This window comes from Dasypus novemcinctus, chromosome 13 (genome assembly GCF_030445035.2).
Source record: "Dasypus novemcinctus isolate mDasNov1 chromosome 13, mDasNov1.1.hap2, whole genome shotgun sequence".
NCBI lineage: Eukaryota > Metazoa > Chordata > Mammalia > Cingulata > Dasypodidae > Dasypus > Dasypus novemcinctus.
Window position 1 is genome coordinate 110,658,245 of NC_080685.1, and position 24,623 is coordinate 110,682,867.

Sequence of the window (24,623 nt, forward strand, 5' to 3'; positions counted from 1 at the left end):
TACAAAATATAGGAAATGAAGGAAACTTTCTCAACATGATAAAGGCTACATATGAAAAACCCGCAGCTAACATTGTACTCAATGGCAAAATACTGAAAGCTTTCCTGATGAGATCAGGGACAAGACAAGGATGCCCATTGTCACCACTGTTGTTCAATACAGTGCCAGAGGTTCTAGCTAGAGCAATCAGGCAAGAAAAAGAAATAAAAGTTATCCAAATCGGAAAGGAAGAAGTAAAACTTTCACTGTTAGCAGATAATACGATCCTTTATCTAGGAGGTCCCAAAAAATCTACAACAAAGCTGCCAGAACTGATAAACGATTTCAGCAGAGTATCAGGATACAAGATCAATATACAAAAATCAGTGGTGTTTCTATACACTAGTAATGTGCAATCTGAGCAGGAAGTCAGGAAAAAAATTCCATTTACAATAGCAACTAAAAGAACCAAATATTTAGGAATAAACTTAACCAAGGATGTAAATCACTTGTATTCAGAAAATTATAATGCATTGCTAAAAGAAATTTTAAAAAGACCAAAATAATTGGAAGAACATTCCATGCTCATGGATTGGAAGACTAAATATCATTAGGATGTTAATTCTAACCAAATTGATACACAGAATCAATGCAATCCCAATAAAAATTCTACCAGCATTTTTAAAATAAATGGAAAACACAATTATCAAATTTATCTGGAAGGTTAAGAGGCCCCGAATAGCCAGAAACATCTGTAAAAGGAAAAGTGAAGTCGGAGGACACTCATTTCCAGACTTTAAATAATATTACCTGACTACAGTGGTAAAAACAGCACGGTATTGGCATAAAGACTGCGACGGTTTGCTCGGTCGGTAGAGGTGGGGTCTGGCTGCGGACGAGGGGTCGGTCCAGCTCTGGACGAGGGGTTGGTCCCGCTTGGGACGAGGGGTCGGTCCCACTTGGGACGAGGGGTCGGTCCGGCAGCAGACGAGGGATCGGTCTCACAGGGGTTGCGCGGTTTGGCTGACGGGGTCGCCCGGCGAAGCCGGCGACGAAGGGGTCACCCGGAGAAGCAGGCGACGAAGGGGTCGCCCGGAGAAGCCGGCGACGAAGGGGTCGCCCGGAGAAGCAGGCGACGAACTGGGGACAAGGGAGGCCAGGCCCTTGTCGGGGGCTCTCAGGACTGGAGGGCGCACGGCAGAAGAACTACCGCGGAGACAAGGTAAACACGCAAGTCCACTTTATTGAGGGAGAGGCAACAGTTTTATAGGGGCTGGGGAAGGCTGATTGGTTGAAGCCACGCCCTGTTCTGATTGGTTGCCAGAGAAAGGTCAGTGGGCGGTACTGGACGGGGGAGGGGTGGTGATTAGGGATTGGCTGTCGCTGTTGCTGGGGGAAGGGGCAGGGTTTAGGGATTGGTGGCTGCTGTTGCTGGGGTGGAGGGCAGACTTGAGTTTCCCGCCCACGCCTGGCTGTTGCTGCTGTCGGGGGAAGGGAAAAGGGCAGACTGGATTTTTCCGCCCACGCCTGGCTGTTGCTGTCGGGGGAGGGGAAAAGGGCAGACTGGAATTTTCCGCCCTGCGCCTGCGCAGGGAGAAAGAAGAAGAAGGGTGCCGCCCCACAAGGCATCGGGTGGCGCCATCTGGGAGGAGGGGCGGCCGCGGAAGCATGGCTGCCGAGAAGGGGAGACCCGAGGGCACTCTGCGCCCATGCCGAGCTTCCTTCAGGGGTGGCGGTGAGTCCGACCAGCCACCCTATTATGGGGGCAGCGGCTTGGCCTGCCGCGGCTGCTCCCCCGCCAGGCCAGCAAACCACACTTCAGCCCGAGGGGTGACCGCAAAGACGGGCACATAGACCAATGGAAATGAATTGATGGTTCAGAAACTAACCCTCACATCTATGGCCAAGTATTTTTGACAAGCCTGTCAAACCCACCCAGCTGGGACAGAACAGTCTATTCAACAAATGGGCTGGGAAAACTGGATACCCATAGCCAAAAGAAAGAAAGAAGGCTCATATCTCATACCTTCACGAAAATGAACTCAAAATGGATCAAAGACCAAAATACAAAAGCAAGTACCATAAAGCTCCTAGAAGAAAATGTAGGGAAACATCTTCACGACCTGGTGGTAAGTGGTGGATTCTTAAACCTTACAGTGAAAGCACGAGCAATGAAAGAAAACATGGATACATGGGACCTCCTCAAACTTCAACACTTCTGTGATCCAAAGGACTTCATCAAGAAGGTGAAAAGGCAGCCCACTCAATGGGAAAAAATATTTGGAAATCACATATCCGATAAGGGTTTAATTTCCATTCTATATAAAGAGAACATACAACTCAACAATAAAAGAGCAAGCAATCCAATTTAAAAATGGGCAAAATATTTAAATAGACATTTCTCCAAAGAGGAAATACAAATGGCCAAAAAGCACATGAAAAAAAATGTTCCATATCACTAGCTATTAGGGAAATGCAAATTAAAACAATGAGATATCATCTAACACAACACAGAATGGTCATTATTAAAAAAACACAACAATGAGTGCTGGAGAGGATGTGGAGAAACAGGAACACTCCTTCACTGTTGGTGGGAATGTAAAATGGCACAGCCTCTGTGGAAGACGCTTAGCGGTTCCTCAGAAAGCTAAATATAGAACTGCCATATGATCCAGCAATTCCTCTACTAGGAATATATCCAGAAGAACTAAAAACTATGACACAAACACCATCTGCACACCAATGTTCATAGTGGCGTTGTTCACAATTGCCAAAAGATGCAAACAACCAAAGTGTCCATCCACTAATAAATGGATAAACAAAATGTGGTATATACATACAATGGAATACTATGCTGCAATAAGAAGAAATGAAATTGGGACATATGTGATAACATGGATGAGTCTTGAAGACACTATACTTAGTGAAGTAAGCCAGACACAAAAGGACAAATATTGCATGGTCTCATTAATATGAACTAAATACAAATAATAAACACATGGAATTGAAACCTAGAGGATAGGTTATAAGGAGGTAAGAAGAGGGTTGAGAAGAACTATGGATGCTTAATGTAGGTAGAAGTTTTAATTAACTTGACTGTAAAAGTGTGGAGATGGATAGAGTTAATAGTAACACATTATAGTGAGTAACTGGTTTATAAATGGGATTGTGACTGAAAAAGGTAGTCTAGGGAAGTAAATGTCAATAGAAAAAAAGCTAAAGAATAATCTAGGGACTGAATAACACAGTGAACCCAGAGGTAGTTGAGAATTGTGGTTAAGGGTATAAATGCAAGAGAGTCCTTCTGTTAGCTAGAGCAGATACACATCACTATTGCAGGGTGATGGGAATATGAAGAAACATGGGAAAACTACAATTGGTATGACCTATAGACTGTGGTTAACAGAAATACTATAATATTCTTGCATTAATGCCAAGCTATACTGTGTTGATAATGGAGGTGTATGGAAAAAGTGTGCCAAATGTATGCTATGGATCATGATTGGTGGTAATAGTCTGATGATATTATCTCATAATCTGTAACAAATGTTCCTCCAGAATGTGGAGTTGTATGGGAAATCTACACATCTGTAGATTGTTTTGCAAGTTCACAATATCTGTAACAAAAATACATTAAAAAATAGTGTGGGTTGGGGGAAAAATACACCAAATGTAATAAGATAAGGAATATAGTTGGTAGTAATATTTTGACGATGCTCTTGTGCAGTTTGTAACAAATGTTTCACACCAAGGCAAAGAGTTGGTGGAGGGGTGATGTATGAGACCCCTGACCCCTGTGTGATGTTATGCATGTTTATTTTGTAAGTTCACAATCTTTACTATACATTTATTGTTTATGTGTGTTCATGTATGAATGATATACTTCAATTTAAAAAAAACACCTATAGCAAACATTTTGAAAGTGTTCCATTTGAAACTGGAAATGAGACAAGGTTGCCCATTCTTTCTACTTCTATCCTGCATTGTACTGGAGGTCCTAGCAAAATAGGAATGCAATAAAAGGAAATATAATATATTAGGATCAGAAAGAAAGAAATAACAGCTGGATCATCCACGTATGACATGGTTGTGTATGGGTAAAACCCTCCCAAATTTACATAGATAAATGGTAAAATTGACAAGTGAGTTAAGCATGTATTTCTATATGCGAGCAATAAAGAAGGAACTTTTTAATGTCATCAATAGTATCAAAAGATTTTGAATATCCAGGCATGAGTCTACCAAAGGCATGTAAGATTTCTATATAGAAAACTATAAAACATTGAGAAAAAAATTGTGAGCCCTAAATAAGTGGGGGAATATTTCATGTTCCTAGATTAAAAATTCAATATTTTAAAGGTATCATCCCCCACCTAAATTACCTATAAATTCAATACAATCTTATTAAAAATTCAAACTTTTTTTTGACGCTTAACATGCTGATTCTAAAATTTATAAAGAAATGCAAAAGTCTAAAAAGAGTCAAGACAGTCTAGAAGAAGTAGAGCAAAGTGGAACAACTTCCTCTACCAGAATTCAAAACTTATTTTAAAGCAACAGTATTTCAAACTGTGTAGTATTGATATAAATATAGACAAACAGACCAGTGGTAAAGAACAGAGTGTCCTAGAACAGGACATTTGTTTTATGGCAAGGGTGGCACAGTAGGGCAGTAAAGGAAAAGTCTTTTCATTAAATGGTACTGGATTAAATCATACACACAAATCAAGACCAAATGGATCTAAACGTGAAAGTCAAAATAATGAAGTTCCAAGAAGATTATATAGGGGAATATCTTCATGACAACAGAGTAGGAAAACATTTTTTTTTAAACAATACAAAAAAAAATAAAAAGCACCAACATAAAGAAAAAGACTGATAAATTAAAATGGAGATTTTCTGTTCAATTCTGTTCAACAATAGACACTGGTAAGAGAGTAAAAATGCAAGTCACAGAATGGAAGAACATATGTGAGGCACATTAAACCAATAAGGGACTTGTATCCAGCATATATAAAGAACCTCTACAATAAGAAAAAGGTAATGCAGTAGATAAATGGGCAAGGGACTTAAACAGGTACTTCACAAGAAAGAATAACAAGCTGACCAACAAACATGCAGAAAGGTGCTCAGCCTCATTACTCACCAGGGAAACGTACAGTTCAATCTTAAGATACCACTACTTACTCATCAGATGGCTAAAAAACTGACAAAAGCAAGCATTGGCAAGGAGCAGCTGGGATTATCAAACTCTGCTGGTGGGAATGTGAATTGGGACAACCACTTTGGAAAACGGGATACACCTATTAACAACGAATACGCGCATACCCTATGACCCAGCAATTATACTCTTAGATACATACACCACAGAAATGTGACTATATGTTCTCCAAAAGGCATGTTCAGGGAGTGGATGTGGCTCAAGTGGTTAGGCACCTGCTTCCCACATGGAAGGACCCAAATTCGGTTCCCAGTGCTTCCTAAAAACAAAAACAAACAACAAGCAAGCAAACGAGAACTCATCTCAGCGGAGTCAATGTGGGTCAGTGGGTGAGCGCCGGCTTCCCACATTGAGGTCCTGGGTTCAATCCTGGCCCTGGTACCTCAAACAAACAAACAAAACAAAACAAACACAGGCATGCTCAGGGAAATTCATAACAGCACCTCTGTAACAGAACCAACTAGGAAAAGAACCTGAATTTCCATCAATATCAGAACGCTCAAATTGTGGTATATTCATATAATAGAACACTACGCAGTGATGAAAAATGAGCAAACTACAGCTACACTGTGAATGAGTTCACAATGTTAAAAGAAGTCAGACATAACATACTATTTACTATACGACTCCATTTATATAACGTCAAAAATAATGCAAAAGTCAGGGAGCAGATGTTGCTCAGTGGTTGAGACTCTGCTTTCCCTACGCAAGGTCCCAGGTTCAATCCCTGGTACCTCCTAAAAACAAACAAACAAATGAAAAAAACCAACTCTAACTGGGGAGCGGATATAGCTCGGTGGTTGAGTGCCTGCTTTCCATGTACGAGGTCCCGGGTTCGATCTCTGGTACCTTTTAAAAAAAAAAAAAAGGCAAAGTAAATAGAACTTAAAAATAGGATTCTATTTAGGGATTAGGCTTCTGGGTTAAGCGGTTGTCGCTGAAGGCAAGTCGTGAGTGGGGAAAGAGGCTTCCTCTGTGAGAGAGGCACGGGGCTGTGACTGCAGGAGGCTGGACGGGGCTTCTGGCACACCAGTGATGATCTCGTTCTTCGCTGGGTGGTGGTGACACGGCGTTGGCTTGGCGATAATTAACTGGATTGTTCAGTTTTGTTTTGTGTACTTTTCTATATATTTCACAAATTTCAAAAAAAAAGGTTTCAAAAGGGGGAGTGGGGATGGGAGGACAGCAATTAAAAAATTAAACCAGAAAGAGGAACCTCTGAAAAAGCAGTAATCTTTCTCAACTAAAGTGGGAAGTTCTGGGCTGGCAAACATTGGGTGCTTAACAGAATTTAGTGGAATGAACGGCTACATGTATTAGGATGCCAGTGAAATTCTCAAAAAGCATAAAGCCTTAACATCTTCAAAACAACTTTCAGAAGTCCATGCGACCTCTTAGGGTAGACTCAGAGGGTGTTTGAGAATGGGACAAACCGACCCGATTTCTTGCTTTTCTCTGGATAAACACAAACAGTTTTAATTATTTTATCTTTAAAGAAACTTTGAGGTCACCTCCCACCTTCCGGAAAGTAGCCCTCTCTTTCAGCAGGGAAGTCATAGAAAGCATTTTGTCAGCAGAGGGGCACTCCCAAGAAAAATAAAAGCATTTCAGAAGCTCTCCTAGTGGGCTGATGACCTGCAGTGGTTCCTTCCCACACCCCGAAGTTCTCCTGTGAGCAGCGGCCAGTGTCTCAGGAAGCGCTCTGAGGCACGAGCTTCAGAATCACCTGCAGGTGCCGCCTAAATTCAGATTCCCACTGCACAACAGCCTTGTGATGGGTAGGCTGACGTGTCAACTCAGCCAGGTGATGGTGCCCAGCTGTTTGGTCACGCATGCACTGGGCTAACTGTAACACAAGGGCGTTTACGGACTTCAGTCACCAGTGACTTTTCCACAGTGGTAAGTCATAGATAGCTGGTTATAATTACATCAATCAGGGAGACTGCCATCAGCAATGCGGATGCTTTATCCAATCAGTTGAATGCCTTAAAAGGGGAAGTGATTCCAGCATTGAATGAGGATTTCCCAGCTGGTCTTTGAACAGCCAACATCTCCCAGGACTTGTCAAGAACCTTCACAGGACTTTCACTGGAGCCCCGGGCTGCAGCCTGCCTGCGGAACCTGGACTTGTGCATCCCCATATTCACGTGAGAGACTCTTCTAGAATCGCATACTGTTGTCAGGTATCTCTTGTTGATTCTGTTTCCCTAGAGGACCCTGACTAACACAAGCCTCTAAGAGTGAGGTCTGCAGTTTTAACAAGTCCCTCGGGCAGCTCCCATCAGGTGCATCACCGGCAGCTGCGGCTGGGTGGATAGGGAAAGCCAAGCTGCGTGTCTGGACTGAAGAGAGCAGCCAAGATGCAGAGGCTGGCTCTGCGTGGAGCCAGCTTAGCGGCCCCCCGAGCAGCTGCCAGACGAATGAAAGCAGAAGAGACTCCAATCTGAGCAGGCTGCCAGGCGCCCGGCTCGCCGCGCCCCCGGGCCAGGGAGCGGCTGCAGAGCCCTCAATCCCCAGGACTCGGAGAGGCTGGCTGGGGGGCCCAGCCTGGCGTGAGAGACGATAAATGTCAGCTGCGGTGGACCCGGAGGGACACCCGTGGACTGTCCAGCGTTTCCCACCAGCAGCCAACCTAATTCTGGTAGTTTCCATTGCCAGCTGGTGAAAAACTGCCTTCTGGGGAATCGCCGCATTTAGCTTGGCGGTCACGGTCTCTAACGGTCACTCTGCGACCTCGACACGTGGCCAGCCAGCTCCTGGCCAGCTGATGGCATCCTCCGTTTGCCTAATAAGCCTGCCTCGGAAATCAAGGCCCTGCCCCGGCTCTGCGAGCGGGCCCGCCACCTCTCCCCCGCTCACTGGACGAGGGAGAGCGCGTGCTGCACGCAGGGCCGGCGGCTGCTGCCCCTGGACGTCCCTCCGCACCTGCGGGCGGCTTGTTTGCACAGGCTGCACGCCCTTGTCGGCGGCTGTCGCGCTGTCATCCCGCCACTGATAACGGACCGTTTCTGTGACTTATCCTGGCCGCACCTGCCCCAGCCCGACCTGACCTCATTTCCTCTGGAATGTTTTTTTTCTTTCAAGTCCTGACCACAGGTAAGGTCGAGAAATCTTTTTAAGAACAAAACACAAACTTGCACAGAAACCGCCAGGGAAGGAGGGGAGGGGAGCAGCGACTTCCGTGAACAGCAGCATAAATAAGAGATGACAGTGGTCCTGGGACGCTGGAGACGGGTGCCAGCCTCAGCACCCTCTGATCTTTCCCTCTTAGAAGGTGGAAAGCTAGAGGAGAGCACCAGAGGGGGAGATGTGACGCCCGCCCCTGCGGGTCTAGGCTGCCGTTCCTGATAACTCTCGTCAGAGGCAGCAAGAAGGAAATCTGAGATGACAGAACATGCACACAAGAAGAAAAGCTTTCTAAATAAAACATGTTTTAGAGCATCAGTCTGTTTTGGTGAAGCCTCTGGAGCTGGGAGACAGCACCCCCAACCCAGGAGGGACTGTAAAATAAGATTCAGACCGCCTTGCCTTTGTCAGGCGACTTCACCCCACGGTTCCAATGAATAAAGGAGATACCTGCCAGCTTTAGCTCAGGAGCAAAGTTGAATCTCTTAATTAAAAATTTATGATGTAATAATACTTAAACTCATAAGGCACCTTTCCCCCAGGACGCTCAAAGAAACCTTTTTAACGTCAAATTATTCATCTTTTATAGAAATCCTGGCCGGGTCTAGGGGAGCCAAAATATTTTAGTAAGTACTTAGAAGCAATGGTTGCTGAAGGAATTATTTTGTCTCTGTTGCACACTGCAAGGAACTTGGACGAAGAGGGCTTTAGCATGGAGCTACAGCAGGCTGGGGCCACATCAGGGATAGGAGCTCCTCCCGCACTCTGTGCCACTTTCAGCAGAGACCAGGTAACGAGGGAGACTGAGGCAGAAAAGGCAGGTAGCAGGGGTCTCTGGTGTCACACTGAAATTACCTTGGGACCTTTTAAAATTACCTTGCCCAGGCTCCCCACACCCAGATCAATTAAAACAGCATCTCTTGGAGTGGGTTTCGGGCACCTCGAGTTTTAAAAGTTCCCCAGGGGCTCCTAACATGCAGCCTGGGGTGCCCGTTGCAGCAGCAGTGTGGTAGAGAGAGAACTGCACTACGTGTCAGGACCTGCGCCCTGACCCCAGCTTACTTGCTATGTGATTTGTGAGATCACTTGGATGCTACCGATCTCAGTTTTCTGTTGTTTTGTAAAATAACAATGCTGACATTCTCTGATTTTAAGAATTAATGCTCTCCCGGCATCTGCTTCACACTGGAGAAAATCCTGTTCTCTTCTCTCTTGTAAAGCAATATCAGGCCACACCCCTGCATGAGTGGGTCTCAGATTTTTTATGTGTAAGAATCTGCTGGGGTCTGGCTGGCCACGATGGCAGCGTAAGACACTGCAGGGTACAGTGTCCCCACAGAATCCTTCAACCACCGGCAGAAACTGGCAGAGCCGTCTTCCTCAAAACACTGAAAACAGTTACTGGGTGAGTGCCGAATCAAGAAAACCCAGCTTGAAACGTGGTAGGTGAAGGTCGTGGCACCTTGCTAGCCCTCCCCTGGCACCGTGCATTGCCGGCCCGTGTTCTACTGTGGGCCCCGGGCCCTGTTCCAGAAGGAGCAGAGTAAGCTGTGTGCACACTGGGGCTCTGTCCTGGATGTCTTGCCACTCTATCAGGGGGCAGCAGGAAGGGCTGAAGCAGGAAACGCCTCTCTGCCTCACCCTCCCAGAAGCTGCCCTGAAGGCTGATAGCCAAAGCAGTGCAAGACACAAGTCAAAGCAGGCTAGGGCAAAGGATTACCTGCAGTAATGCATACAATGGCCCGCCCAGGAGGGCCAAAGTCTGCTTCAGGGAAAGGAGGGCATGTGAATTCCTGTGAAGGGGGTAGCCCCAGGCTAAGAGCAAGCACAAGTCCAGAACAAGACTCAAGCTGATCTTCTTGACAGGAAAGCTGAAGTCTGAGGGAGGACACCAGCCAAAGCAGTGCTAATTTGGAAAGACCATGCAAGGTTTTTGTTTTTGTTTTGCATTGGTTTGTTAGTTTTTGTTAGCATTTGGCACTAAATAAAATCTGTCTTATCACCACCTGGATAGAAACCTAAGGAACAGACGGCTCAGAGACTAAATCTCCCTTCAAAATATTAACATATGCAGTGTAACAAAGGATTGAAAGATAAATAAACAGGAACTGACGCCCATCCAAAGGAACAAGATGTAAATCTAGAAACCATCAATGTAGAGCCCAGAGTTAGGAAATATTGGACAAAGACTTTTTTTTTAATTGGTAAAGAAATGTCATGTTAGCTGAAGATACATAGATCACAAAAACTGTTACAATAAAAAATATGTGAGGTTCCCATATACCCCACACCCCACCCCACCCCACTCCTCCCATATCAACAACCTCCTTCATCACTGTGGCACGTTCATTGTATTTGGTGAATACATTTTGGAGCACTGCTGCACTGCATGGATTACAGTTTACATTGTAGTTTATACTCCCCCAGTCCATTCAGTGGGTTATAGCAGGATATATAATGTCCAGCATCTATCCCTGCAATATCATTTAGGACAACTACAAGTCCCGAAAATGCCCCCATGTCACTTCTCTTCTTCCTTCTCCCTGCTCTCAGCAACTATTGTGGCCACTGTCTCCACATCAATGATACAATTTCTTCCATTGCTAGAGTCACAACAGTTCTATAGTAGAATACCAGCAAGTCCACTCCAATCCATATTTTATTCCTCCATCCTGAGGTCCCTGGGATGGTGATGTCCACTCCACCTCTAAGTCAACAAGGGACTTAGATCCCACACGGATGGATGTGATTCTCCTGCTTGCAGCTGTAGGCACTCTTATTTCCCTGGTGTGGTGGTTGACCATCCTCACCTCCCTGTTAGCTGACCTGGGTAAGTCCAACGAACTGGAGAATAGGAGTTGCAACTCTGCTGAGGCTCAGGACCCAGCTGGCCCATGGCCAGTCTAGAGGTTCAAGTCTCCTGAGTACACACCAACCCCAGGGCCTTTAAAAAATGATCTTCACCAGCTTTATCTGTCTGGCAGCCATCAGGCAAGCCAAGGTGGATGCTGACAATTACATCCAGGAGCTATGGAAGGAGAAGCAGTCCTGTGCGATGTGGCTTCTGAGAGCTCACAGCTGGCAGGACCACCAGCTCTCTGTGCTCCACAGGGCGCCCCGCTGCTGTTGGCCTGATACAGCATGAAGCCTGGGACACATGGCCAAACGAGGTTACGTCATCTACCGGATTCATGTGTGCCAGGGTGGCCGCAAAACCCAGTTCCTAAGGGGGTAACCTATGGCAAGCCTGTCCACCACAGGGCTAACCACCTGAAGTTTGCTCAAGGCTGCTGAGCTAACTGGATGCCACTGTGAGGACCTAAGAGCCCTGAATTCTTTTATTTATTTATTTATTTATTTAATTCCCCTCCCCTCCCCCGGTTGTCTGTTTTCTGTGTCTTTTTGCTGCGTCTTGTTTCTTTGTCCGCTTCGTCAGCGGCACAGGAAGTGTGGGCGGCGCCATTCCTGGGCAGGCTGCTCCCTCCTTCGCGCTGGGGGCTCTCCTTACGGGGTGCATTCCTTGTGCGTGGGGCTCCCCTACGCGGGGGACACCCCTGTGTAGCAGGGCACTCCTTGCGCACATCAGCACTGCGCATGGGCCAGCTGCACACGGGTCAAGGGGGCCCGGGGCTTGAACCGCGGACCTCCCATGTGGTAGGCGGACGCCCTAACCACTGGGCCAAGTCCGCTTCCCCTGAATTCTTATTGAGCTGGTAGAGACTCCATAAAGCTATCCTTACTGATCCAGTCCATAAAGCTACCAGAAGGAGTCCTGATAGCGGTGATCACCAAGCCCGTCCACAAGCACAGGGAGGTGTGGAGCTGATGTCTTCAGGCCACAAGTTCCGCCACACTCTTGGTGGTGCCCCCCGTGCAGCTCGGAGAAGGCGCAATACCCCCCGCTCCACCATTACGGCTATTAAAAGCAATGCATATAAAGTTCATATCTAATAAACCATTTTGGACAGTCCTGTCTATTTAAAAGTGTGCTTTTTTTCCCCCTGTTAAAACAGCAGTTGCCTTCAGATTGTTGCATGAATGCATTGCCAAATTATGAAAGTTAAAGTGAACTAAGGTTTGAAGACTATAAAGTGATCTTGTTTCTAGTAAGATAAATGATTTTGGTTTTGCTTTACTTTATTAGGCAGTTATAGGTCAGTGTTTAAAAATGCCATGCAGTGTGGTATAATATGTGTAAAATAAATTCTTTAAAAGGGGAAAAAAATGATAATCAATATGCTCAGGGAGATAAAGGAAACAGAGAAAGAATGAAAGGAAATCAGGAAAATAATGAATGAACAATATGAGAATCTCAATAATGAGACGGAAATTTTAAAAAAGAAACCAAGCAGAACTCCTGGAGCTGATGACCACCATAACTGAAATGAAAAATTCCCAGGAGAGCGTCAACAGCAGATTGGAGCTGGCAGAAGAAAGAACCAGTGAACTCAAAGTCAAGACAATTGAATTGAGGCTGAGGAGCAGAGAGAAAAAAGTAATTTTTAAATGAAAATAGCCTAAGAGATCTCTTGAGACACCATCAAATATATCAATTCATGTATTATGGGAGTCCCAGAAGGAGAAGAAAGAAAGGGGCAGAAGAAATATTCAAAAAATAATGGCAGAAAACCTTCAAAATTTAATGCAAGACATGAACATGCACATTTGAGAATCCCAATGAATCTGAAATAGGATAAATCAAAGAGAACCTTAACCAGACACATAGTACTCAGACTGTTGAATGCCAAGGAAAAGGAGAGAGTTCTGAAAGCTGCAAGAGAAAAGTAACATGTTCTGCAAAAGGGAGTCCCAGTAAAATTAAGTGCCACTTTCTCATGAGAAACCAAGAATGCAAGAAGGTAGTGAGACACTCTTTAAAGGACTGAAAGAAAAACAAATACCAACCAAAAATTTTATATCCAGCATAACTGTCTTTCAAAAATGAGGGCGAGATAAGGACATTCCCAGATAAACAAAAGTTGAGGGAGTCTGTCACCACTAGATGCGCCCTACAAGCAACGCTGAAGGGAGGTCTTAGACGGAAAGGAAAGCACCTAGACAGCGGATCAAAGCAGCATAAAGAAATAAAGACCTGCAGTAAAGGTAACTATATGGGTAATTATAAATGCCAATACTATTGTATTATATTTTTTGGTACATAACTCCACTTTTTACTTCCTATAGGTTCTAAAATGCAAATTCATATAAAGTAATGATAAATCTATGGTTTTGGAGATACATTGTATAAAGAAAATTACAGCCCGTATGAATACAGATACAAAAATCCTCAACAAAATACTAGCAAATTGAACATAACAGCACATTGAAAGAACTATACAAGATGGCCAGATGGGATTTATCCCAGGTACAAAAGGTTGATTAAACATAGGAAAATCAATTCATGTAATATCACATTAACAGAATGAAGGGGAAAAAAACCACATGATCTTCTCAATTGACTCAGAAAAGTCATTTGACAAAATCCAGCTCCCCTTCTTGATAAAAACACTTAGAAAACCAGGATTAGAAGGAAACTTCCTCAACATGATACTGCTTATACATGAAAAACCCACAGCTAACATCATATTCAATGGGAAAAGACTGAACGCTTTCCCTCTAATATCAGGAACAAGACAGGATGCCCACTTGTCAATATCTGTCATATCACCACTGGTATTCACCATTGAACTTGAAGTTCTTGCCAGAGTAATTAGGCCAGAAAATGAAATAAAAGGCATCCAAACTGGAAAGGAAAAAGTAAAATTTTCCCTATTTGCAGATGACAAGATTCTAGATAGAGAAAAATCTGAAAAACATACAACAAAGCTTTAAGAGCTAATAAATTTAGCAATGTGGCAGGGTATAAGATCAATACAGTAGTATTTCTATACACTAGTAATAATCTGAAGAAGAAATAAAGACAAAAATTCCATATACAATAGCAACTAAAGGAAGCAAACATCTAGGGATAAAATTAACCAAGGATGTGAAGGGCTTGTACCTGAAAAATTACAAAATTAAAAACTTTGGTGGGGAAACAGATGTGGCTCAGGGTGACTGGACTCCTGCCTACAAAGTGGGAGGAGGTCACTGGTTTGGATCCTGGTACCTCCTAAAGAAGACAGCAAGCTGGTGCAATGGGCAGGCATGGCAAGCTGGCACAACAAAAAACACAAGAAGAAAAAACATAATGAGAGACACAGTAATAAGAGGTACTTCTTTAAGTGCCTCTTAAAGAAGACAGCAAGCTGACACACCAAGATGATGCAACAAGAGAAGTGGGGAGGAAAAACATATTGATATGCACAACAAAACAGGGAGCAGAGGTGGCTCAAGCAATTAAGCATCTCCCTCCCACATCAGAGGTCTTGGGGTTGGCTCCGAGTGCCTCCTAAAGAGACAAGGAAGATGAACAGACAAAGCAAGTAAAAAACAACAAAGGGGTGGGGAGAAAAAGATAAATTGAAAAAAAAATTTTTTTGCATCAAAGGACTTCATTATCAAAGTAAAAAGGCAACCTACAGAATGGGAGAAAATATTTAGAAAGTACATTATCTGATAAAGGTTTAATATCTACCATATATAAGGAAATCCTACAGCTCAACAACAAGCATACAAAGCCACCCAAGTAAAAAATGGGCAAATAGTTGCATATACATTTATCCAAAGAAGATATACAAATGACCAAACAGCACATCATTAACCATTAAGGAAAACGCCAATCAAAACAATAATTAGACACCATTTCATACCCACTAGAAAGCCAGAATTAAAAAACCAACAATAGAAAATAAATGTTGGAGGGGCTGTGCTCACTGATGGTAGGAATGGTGCAGCCGCTGTGGAAGGCAGTTTGGCAGTTCCTCGGAAAGTTAAATACCATATGACCTGGCAATTCTACTTCTAGGGATATACCCCAAAAATGGAACGCAGGGATTCAAACAGATATTTGAACACCAATGTTCATAGTGTCGTTATGCACAATTGCCAGAAGAGGGAAGCAACCCAAGTGCTCCTCACAGAAGAGTGGAGAAGCAAAACGTGGGATAGACAGCGATGGAATATTACGCAGCTGTAAAAAGGAATGAAGGCCTGGTCCATATGACACCCTGGATGCACCCAGAAGACCTCATGTCGAGTGAGACAAGCCAGGCACAGAAGGACAAACATCTTATGTTCTCATGGATTTGAAACAATTAGAAAAGCACACTCACAGAGTCCAATTCTAGAAGGTAGGTGGGGGACAGGAGGGGGAGAGGGAGTTACTGCTGCAATTGTTCAGAGTTGCTATTTGAGGTGATGGAGAAGTTTTGTTAATTGATGTCGTGATGGTTCCACAACATTGTGAATGTAATTAACAGCACTGAATTATATACTTGAATAAGGTTAAAAGGGAACGTTTAGGTTGTAAATACAGATAAATAGAATAAAACATTTTAAAAAACAACTAAGACTGTACAACCCAGTCAGTGAATCCCAATGTAAACTACGGGCTACAGTCATAGTACAATATAATAGTAAAATTGTAACAAATACACCACGTTACTGCAAAGTACATGGGAACTTCATATTTTCTGCATTTTTTTTCTGTAAACCTACAATTTCTCTAATAAAAAAGTATGTGTTCATTAACTGTAACAAATGTACCACACTAACGAAAGATGCTGTTATTGTGGGAAGGTGTAGGGTGGGGAGAGGCATATGGGAATCCCTATATTTTTTATATACCATTTATGTAGTCTAAAGCTTCTTTAAAAAAAAACAATAAAAAATATATATATAATAGAATCAGCTGGGAGTTTTAAAAGAAATTCAGTTTCCTTGGTCCCACCCCTAACATTCTAAAGCAGGAATTCTAGGAATTCTGAGTATATGTTTTTAACAAGGAGTTGATACAATAATCCCTGGCACAGCTTTGGGAGCCAGTGCCCCACGTGGGAGCAGGTGCCTCCTACGGGGCACGGGGCTGCAGCCGCAGTGCTGTGGGTCATCTGCGCCTCCACACCTACCCAAGAAGAATCATCCTCGCTCAGGTGAGATTAGCAAGACCTGGACCTGGATCCCAGCCTGCTGCTTAGTACCTGGGAGATTGTGAGAAAGGCAGTCTCTCGGAGCCGCCACTTTCTCATCTGTAAACAAGTAGCAGAACCTACTTCAAAGAGTCACTGCAGTAGTGACAGAGACGACGTATCTAAATCCTAGGTATCCAATGCCTAAGATAACATCTCCCTAAAATATTGCTCTCTTGCTGGGGGAAGGTAGAAAAGGCAATGGGCAGCCTGGGAGCAGGTGGCGCAGGGGGATGGGCAGGGTGCAGGGTCTCCAAGGAAGGCTGTGGTGGGGAGCGGGCTCTGAACTGAGTGGGTCAGTGTGTGGCTCAGGGACATTCCTCCCTCCCCTTCAACTGCGGCCGCTCTGAATCCCTGCCATCTTTGTCGGCTTCCTCAGAGTACACGATCAAGGTCAGGCAACTGGATTCCCAGTAGGCTATGGATAACTCTCAACTGTACTGATCATTACTGCTATATAATTGTAAAACATACACTAAGAAGAATTTTTCAAAAAGAACGCTCATGCGGTTTCCTTGCGCCCAGATGACTGACAATAGCTGAAGCCCCCTGCACTTAGAGCCTAAAAGCAGTGAAAGGTCACTGGGCAAAGTCCACCTGGAGGATGCAAAATCCAGACCTCCTGTCCAAAGGCTATGGGAAGGTCCAGGTGAGGAGAGGCAGAGGAGCGCCCCAGACCAGCCGGTGAGTGGCTGAAGAAGACGTCCCGAAGCGGCCACAGGGAGAGAGTGGCCAGTGCTCTCGTGGACGGGAGCTGCCGCTCACATGCCCACAGTGAACCAGCGGTGACAGTGAGTGAGAGCAGGGGTCTGCTCACCGTGCGCAATGGCCAGAGCATGTCCCTCCTAGACCGAGGGCTGAAACGCCGGAGGAGTCTGTTCTTTAGGTTGTGGGCTCAAGCCATGTGTCCCCCAGTTCCGTGGCCAGAGACAGCACCTTTAACCCGCATTGGCCGGGGGCTGCAGCTTGTGCAACGGGGTGTCAGGGCTGAGCCTGCACTGGAGGGGCCCTGCACAGCTGGGGGGGCCATTCCAAAGTGGGCGCCCCGACAGGGCGGCCCTTCGGGTGTGCATTAAACATGTGGTTTGGTCGATCCTTTTGTCTTCTCCTTGGCTCCTTCTGACCCTCCCCAGCTCAAAAAGAACTGGCTGGCCAATAACAAAGGAAGGATTTCCTTCAAGTCTTCCGCTCGGTCAGTTCATTTAAAAATAAACAATGCTGGGAAGTGGCTGTGGCTCAGTCAGACGCGCTCCCGTCTACCGTGTGGGAGGCCCTCGGTCCCCGTCCCGGGGCCTCCTTGTGAAGGCAGGCTCGCCCACATGCTGCGGAGCGCCACCGGCCCACAGACGCAGCGGAGAGCGGACTCAGCAAGGTGACGCAACAAAGAGAAGGGAGACAAGCGAGAACACAGAAGAGCCGTCAGCGAAACGACACAGAGAGCAGCAGCAAGCAAGCCGCAAGGGGGGGGGAAATGAAATAAATAAATACAGACACAGAAGAATGCCTGGTGAATGGACACAGAGCAGACAGCATGCAAAAAAAAAAGCCACAAGGGGGCAGGGGGATAAATAAATTAAATATACACACACACACACACATATAAAAGCAATGCTCTCTGGAGGCCCGTGGAGGGTCTCAGAACTGCCTTAAGCTGGGACTAAGGCAGAGCCCCAGACGCTTAAGCTGCTCTGGGAAGCTGCTGAGAACGAGACTCACTTTAACAAGACCCGCAGGATTCCCTCTTCGTGAGCATACGCTCTTATCTGCTCAGTATGGAGTTACCTGAAATTTACTTGAAACCGAGCAACCAACGCAACCACTGACTTTTCTCAGGGCCGCTGGAGGAAAAGCGTTAGGGAAAAAAGAGAACGCTTTCTCCAGCTGGTAGGGAAGAGCTGTGTGGAAAGTCCTCCGGCATTAAAACCGCATTTCAGGAAAACTGAAGTCTGCAGCTGCTCCAGGGTGGGCTCCCCGACCTCCGCCGGGGCACCCACCAGAAAAGGCCGCTCAGGGAAGAAAGCGCCGTGCTTCTGGGCCCCAGCCCTGCACCCGAAGCCGCTCGGGTGGCCACGGGAACCCCCCGGGCCCCGGCTCCGCGAGAGGGGCTGGCTTTAAGGCAGACTGAGCCCCCCCTGGGAGCGAGAACCCCGGGGCGGGGAGGGGTGCAGGTGCGCGGCACAGGCCTCAGAACCCATGAGACACCCCACTCCTCAGGAGCCGTGTGGGCCACTTCCTTCATTCTCCACTTAAAAACGCAGAGGCCAGGCCTCCCTGGCCAGGACCGCCGCCCACACCAAAGCCCCGGCGGCTTTCTCCCGCAGCCGCCCCAATCCAAGGTGCAGGAAGGAAGGGTTCTCATCAGTACAGCAATAAATAGGTTTTGGCAAGACTTGGCCCGCCCCCCCTCCCACCCCAAAATGCTGATTCATAATGTAAACAGACCCTAAAGTTTATTTTAATGTCTCTGGGATGTCTGTTTTAAAAATACACCACTCTGCGTGCAAACTGTGACCTAAATCACCCGGGGAGGGCATCTTTGCGTGTCCTCATTTGACATCTGGGCTGAACAGGCATTTGTGACGTGTGAATTTACGGGAAGTCCCGTAGTCCCCTCTGCTTTTCTTCTGCAGTGTGGGCGGGGGAGGCATGTGTGGGGAAGGGTCCCCGGTGGACCCCGGCTGAGTGGTCTGGGAAAGGAGGGGGCCACACGGCGGCCTGCGCAGCCCTGCAGTCGCTGCACCTGCCCCGTCAGCAGCCGGAGCCCGCGCCGAGACCCCCGGGGCCTCCCCGCCCCCACGCCGGGCACCACCCGCTCCCACACCCAGCGACACGTGCTCCCGCGCCCAGGAGCGCGCAGGTCGACGGAAGCGGCTCAGGCCTCTCGGCTTCTGGTGCCCAAAATCATCGTCGTCGTTCATTCCCTAAGCCATGCGTTCTGAAAGTCCAGACATCTGGGAATTACGTTTACTCAGACGGAGCAATGTAGGCAGGAATAAAGGAGCCACACGAGGACAGGGGACGACCGGTCCTCGTGCCAGAGCGGGCGGGCAGCGAAAGGAGGGGAGCCGTGGGAGCCGCAAGGGGACACCTGCCTGAGAGGGCACTTTACGCATATGAGGCGTTTTAAGACAAGGGAGCGCAATATCTAAAAATCTGTGTGGGAGGCAGAACTGGCAGCAGCTCAGAAGGAGCCCCGGAGAGGGTCAGGAGCCCTAGGGCCGGGCAGGGCTGTCCCTGAGTGGCCGTTTAACTCTGGGAGGCACTCAACTTCTCTGAGACTCAGTTTCCCCACTGGTCAAACAAAACCTACATCAGCATGAACACTTGGGTTATTTGATTTCTATGAGTCCCTTCAACCTGGAAACGCTATGATGCCACTTGTAACAGTGTGCTCTGGTGTAATTGATTACAATGGTGCTTTTGTGTTACAAAGAAGAAGGTCCAACACAGCCTCATAAGGGGAAACATGCTGGCTTGGATCTTGTTCCAGGTCTGCCATGAACTCGTCAGCTGTGTGGCCTTCACAGAGGGACTGCACCTCTCTGAGCCTCAATTTCCTAAGGTGCAAATGAGGACCACGAGGCATCCTGTAGGCTGGTTGTGCACGTTGAATGAGACAGTGTGTCAAAAGCACCTTTAAACCTTAATGAACCACAGAACTGTAATAACTTATTATTATTACTATTATTATTACCACCACCACTACAAAAATCCATTAACCTTCTAAGCGTTACCTGACAAGGCAAACAAGCGAACTCAGCAGCCTTTACTACTTGCCCGGCACAAATCCAGACCAGGGAGCCAGCACCACTTACAAAGCAGGGAAAAAACAAAAAGGCTTAGCCTCGCCGCTCTGCGCCTGCCCCACGAGCCACGTGGAGTAAAGAAGGCAGAGGACACTCCCCGCCACAGTGCTCTTCCCTGTCAGGGAACAAACGTGCTCTCCTTACACAGAGCTTTCAAGGACCAAGACAATCACCTTTAATACTGAAAATACATACATCGCCGTTCTTCAAGAAGCAACACCTGTTCCTCTACACGTCCCCAGATGATGATTAAGGCGTAACGGAGGGACTGGACAGAGTGCCGGGCCCTCCCAGGAAGCACGTGGGCTTGTTCTAACGTTGCTGCCGCCCGCTGAGCCCCTAAGCACCGGACCTGTGTGTGGGAAACGCGGGCAGACCCGTGCACTGAAGAGCACCTCTCTGGGAGGCTCTCCCTCCCTTTCTGGCATTACACTTCTTAGGCAGTGATGGACAGCGCTGGAAAGGAGTTCATCTGAAAGTGAGAGACTTTTTTTCCAGGATGATAAAATAACAGAGGACCAGGAAGCATGTTTTGGTTTTCTTTGTTCTCTGATATTCCTGAGCTTATCTGGGTTTTAAGTACCCTGTATCTTAGACATAAGTTTTAGCATGGAGGGCTGCAAAGATGAGCCAAGTAGACTCCTAATTAAATAGTCTTGTGGAAACCACATGTTTGCAAAGGGTACATGCAAGGGGAGAAATAGAATCATTTTTTAAAACCCTAACTTTTTATTATACTAATTTTGGATTTTCTTTTCTTTACCTGGAAAATAAAAGATATCAAGGATCTCAAGGGCAAAGATGCTATCTTCTCCATTCTCTGTAAGTCCAGGAAGGAGGACTATAATAGATGCTCAGTAAATGCCTGTTGAGTTGACTTATTTTAAATGTCTCATAAAGAAAATGCACAATACATCAGGACAGTATTTTACAAATCATTATTTTAAAAGCACCATTGCTAAGTAAAATCATTTATGTTATGAAGAGAAACTGAAACTAATTTCTAATGAACCTAATGAAGTATAAGTTCTTTGCCTCATGGAAATTTGGGGCTAGAATTAATTCTTGATTCATGCCATTCCTACTTCAGCCTTATGCTGATCCTCTGAAATACGTAATCAACAATTTGGCATTCCAGTTAGTTAAATTCAATGCAATTTTAAAACTCAAACTGTATCTACTTGGAGCAAAAACAAGCAAAATAATCAAGTTGTTTCAACCAACAGAATTAGGGATAATTACTAGAAGTAAATGAATATCTTATCACAATCAATAAATTTAGGGATAATTGCTATAAATGTCTACCTTGTCACTCTTTCACAGCTTCCAGTGAAACTTTTTTTCTTAAATGAATCATATCTAACAGAGAACTAATAAGCAGCCATTGATTTAAACCTCTGAGTAAATATACATCATCTGTACCATTAGATGTAGTTTTGGGATGATATATTTACTACGTTTTATTGAGTAATATGGAAATGAGTGCTGAGTTGGCAGACTAATAATAAATAGCCCTAACATCATTTGAGTTCCTCTCTTGCACTGACAAAAATGGTGATAAATTGGGCTGTAATTGAGACAGAGATGAAGATAACTCCCTCTGATGCTGAGATTAATTTGTCCCCATCCCAGCCCTCAGTACCCATGCCAGCTCCTCAGTCATCACACAGGATCAAGCTGGGACACATCAGCCCAGGGTGTTTACCGCTCTGTCACACACAGCCCTGCACGCCTGCGGCCCCTGCAAGCCGAGCCACGAGCAGCTTGCACGGGGAGGTCGGCACGTTACCTGCTTGCACGCACAGGGGTCGATCCCTCGGGACCCAGCCTAAGGTCCCGTTAAGATCTCTCATGCACAGTCTCTTCGAGGAGCCCTTCAGCTGGAATCCGTCTTGGCAGTGAAATCGGGTTACTGAGGTTTCAAAGAAAATCCCTCCGCTCGGGGTCCGGAAGCCATTCTCGGGGACGCCTGGGTCAGCACACACATGGAGGTCATCGAGCCCTAGGGTGACACAGAGAGGAGACGGTGCCTCTGAGTATGCTCTTCGAAGGCCAGGTCTTCCCAGACAAAGGGCAGGTCCTGTGCTGTCTCCTGCACCTGGACCCCTCCAAGCACGCGTTCCAGGGCACCCGCTCCTCTCAGGCTATGCTTTGCTCTTTGCTCAGAACAGTGCGTGTTAGTTTTTAGTTCAGCGGCCAAGCGAGCCGTTCCAGGGGGTTATATGGAGTGGGTGAGACTAGGAAAAGTAAACAAATAAAGGGAATATAAATGCTAAGGCAGGGGGAGCAAAAAAAAAAAAAAAAGCCACAATGGACACTCAAAACACTGAGGGAAGCAGAGGAGGGACACGCGGTCAGGACACGGGCTCTTGAGGGCTGGCAGGATCTGCACAGGCAGGTTTGGGGGAAGGGAGGTCTGGGTGGCATTCTAACAGGGGGAGCGCACAAGCAACGCCAGGGGCCGGGAGAGGGCGGGCGGGTGTGCCTGTGTAGGGACGGGCACGTGGACTTGACAGCTGCGACTCAGCATGCAGGGGAGAGGTGTGCTGGCAATGACCCCCTTCCCCCACCCCGGGAGGAGGGAACTTGCTTCCTCTTGAAGGTCAAGTTCAGGTATCTCCTCCTCCGGGACCTTCCTTAACCCACTGTCCCCCAAACCCCAACTCTACCAAGCCGAGTTCATCGTAGCTCTTCATTCCCCAACCAAAACACGGACGTAGCTGTGCTGAATTATTTGTAGAATGGCCACACCTTCAGCAAGTCCTGTGACTTTGTCATCTTTGTGTCCCTAGAATCTTCACCATGCCCAGCACAGAAACTGTCCATGGACGTGGGGGCGTGCAGGGCAGGTCCCTGGGGCAGGCTTCTAGGGAGTGAGCGAGTGTTCCTCGGGCCACAGGGCGTTATGTCAGTGGGTGGAGACCCACTTAATGAGCGGCGAGGTGGTGGGCTCCCGTCCTGGGAGGCCCGCTGTGTTCTCCCATAGAGGGCGGAGTGTCTCGAGAGCACGGGCAGTGCCTAATCAGGGAGGGCAGGCCACTCTGTCCAGCCCTCAGTGTTGTTGCAAGTTAACTATGCATCTTGTCCTTCAAGGAGAGAAGCCCGGGGGCTGCCATGGGCCCTGAGGGGAGGGGAAGGGAGGGATAGAGTGGATGGAATGGGGGCACTTTGGGGAGATGGAAACGTTCTGCATGATCTTGTTATGATGGATACAGGCCAGGCTGAACTGCATCAAAGTTTATAGAACTGTATGGTCCAAAATGTAAACCATTGACCATGGTTGGTAGCTATGTTTCAATATCTGTACATCAGGTGTAACAAGCATACCATCCACATAGAAAATGTTATTAGTAGGGGAAGGGGGGAAGCGGGAAGGATATTGGGTATATGAGAGTCCCCTGTATTTGGTATGTGACTTTTCTGTAACCTAAAACTTCTTTGAGGACAAAATAAAAGAAAAAAAAAAAAAAAGACACTGGGGGAATAAACAGAAGAAAATGTCACTGTACATGTAGGACAACAGATCTTACAGTGATGAAAGGAAAAAAGTCAAAAAAATTTTTAAATATTTTTTCATTATTTATTATCCCAAATTTTTATTTGTAAAACTTTTTTTGTATTTTATTTCATATTTTTGAAACTATCAGTATTATTTCATTTTCTTATTAATTGTATTTGGCTATTTTGTTGGCTTTATTTTTGAAGACTTTTGGATCACAGAAGGGTTACAACTGTGGCAGGGGAGGATCATTGGTGTGGGGTATCAGTGATGGGGGATACATGGGAGGAAGCTCACCTGGGCAAACATATAAGGCATATGTATGTGTTCAAATGTTCATGGGGCATTGTCATGGTGGATGGAGATTCACAATAACTGAAAGAATATCAAATCCCTCTCCTGGGAAGCTCTGCCACATTCTCTAATAGATCAGCAAGAATCCCCCAAGTATAGGGGCAATGACTAGTGAAGGATGGTCCCTTGATGGGCCCTTGATATTGATGACTGTGCATATAAACCTTTACTCTTGACATTGAAACGGAGCCTAGTATTATAGGGTGCCTAAGAATTGCCTCCTGGGAGCCTCCTTGTTGCTCAAATATGGTTTCTCTCTAAGCCTAACTCAGCACATCAATACAGTACTTCCCCCCAGCGTGGGACATGACTCCCAGGGATGAGCCTCCCTGGCATGGAGGGATTACTACCAAGCACCAACTAGCAATGCAACTGGAAAAAGACCTTGGCCAAAGAGGGGAAAAGGTAAAGACAAATGAGTTAAAATGGCTAAGGGACTTCAAAGTGAGTTGGAAGGTCACTCTAGAGGTTACACTTTTGCACATCTCACCAGGATCTCTTTGACTGCCAAAGTAGATGCTACCCCCAATAGAAGGGCTCCCGAGGGCTCTAGAGACATCCAGACACTA

At 46.2% G+C, this 24,623-nt stretch overlaps 1 protein-coding gene across 1 annotated transcript in view; it reads right to left on the reverse strand.

Annotated features, from left to right (window-relative positions):
• SUSD4 (sushi domain containing 4) overlaps positions 1-24,623 on the reverse strand; it is a 157,180-nt gene that overhangs the window by 59,795 nt on the left and 72,762 nt on the right. Inside the window, 1 exon segment of the mRNA XM_058275264.2 lies at positions 21,991-22,203. Coding sequence (XP_058131247.1) covers positions 21,991-22,203 — 213 coding nt within the window.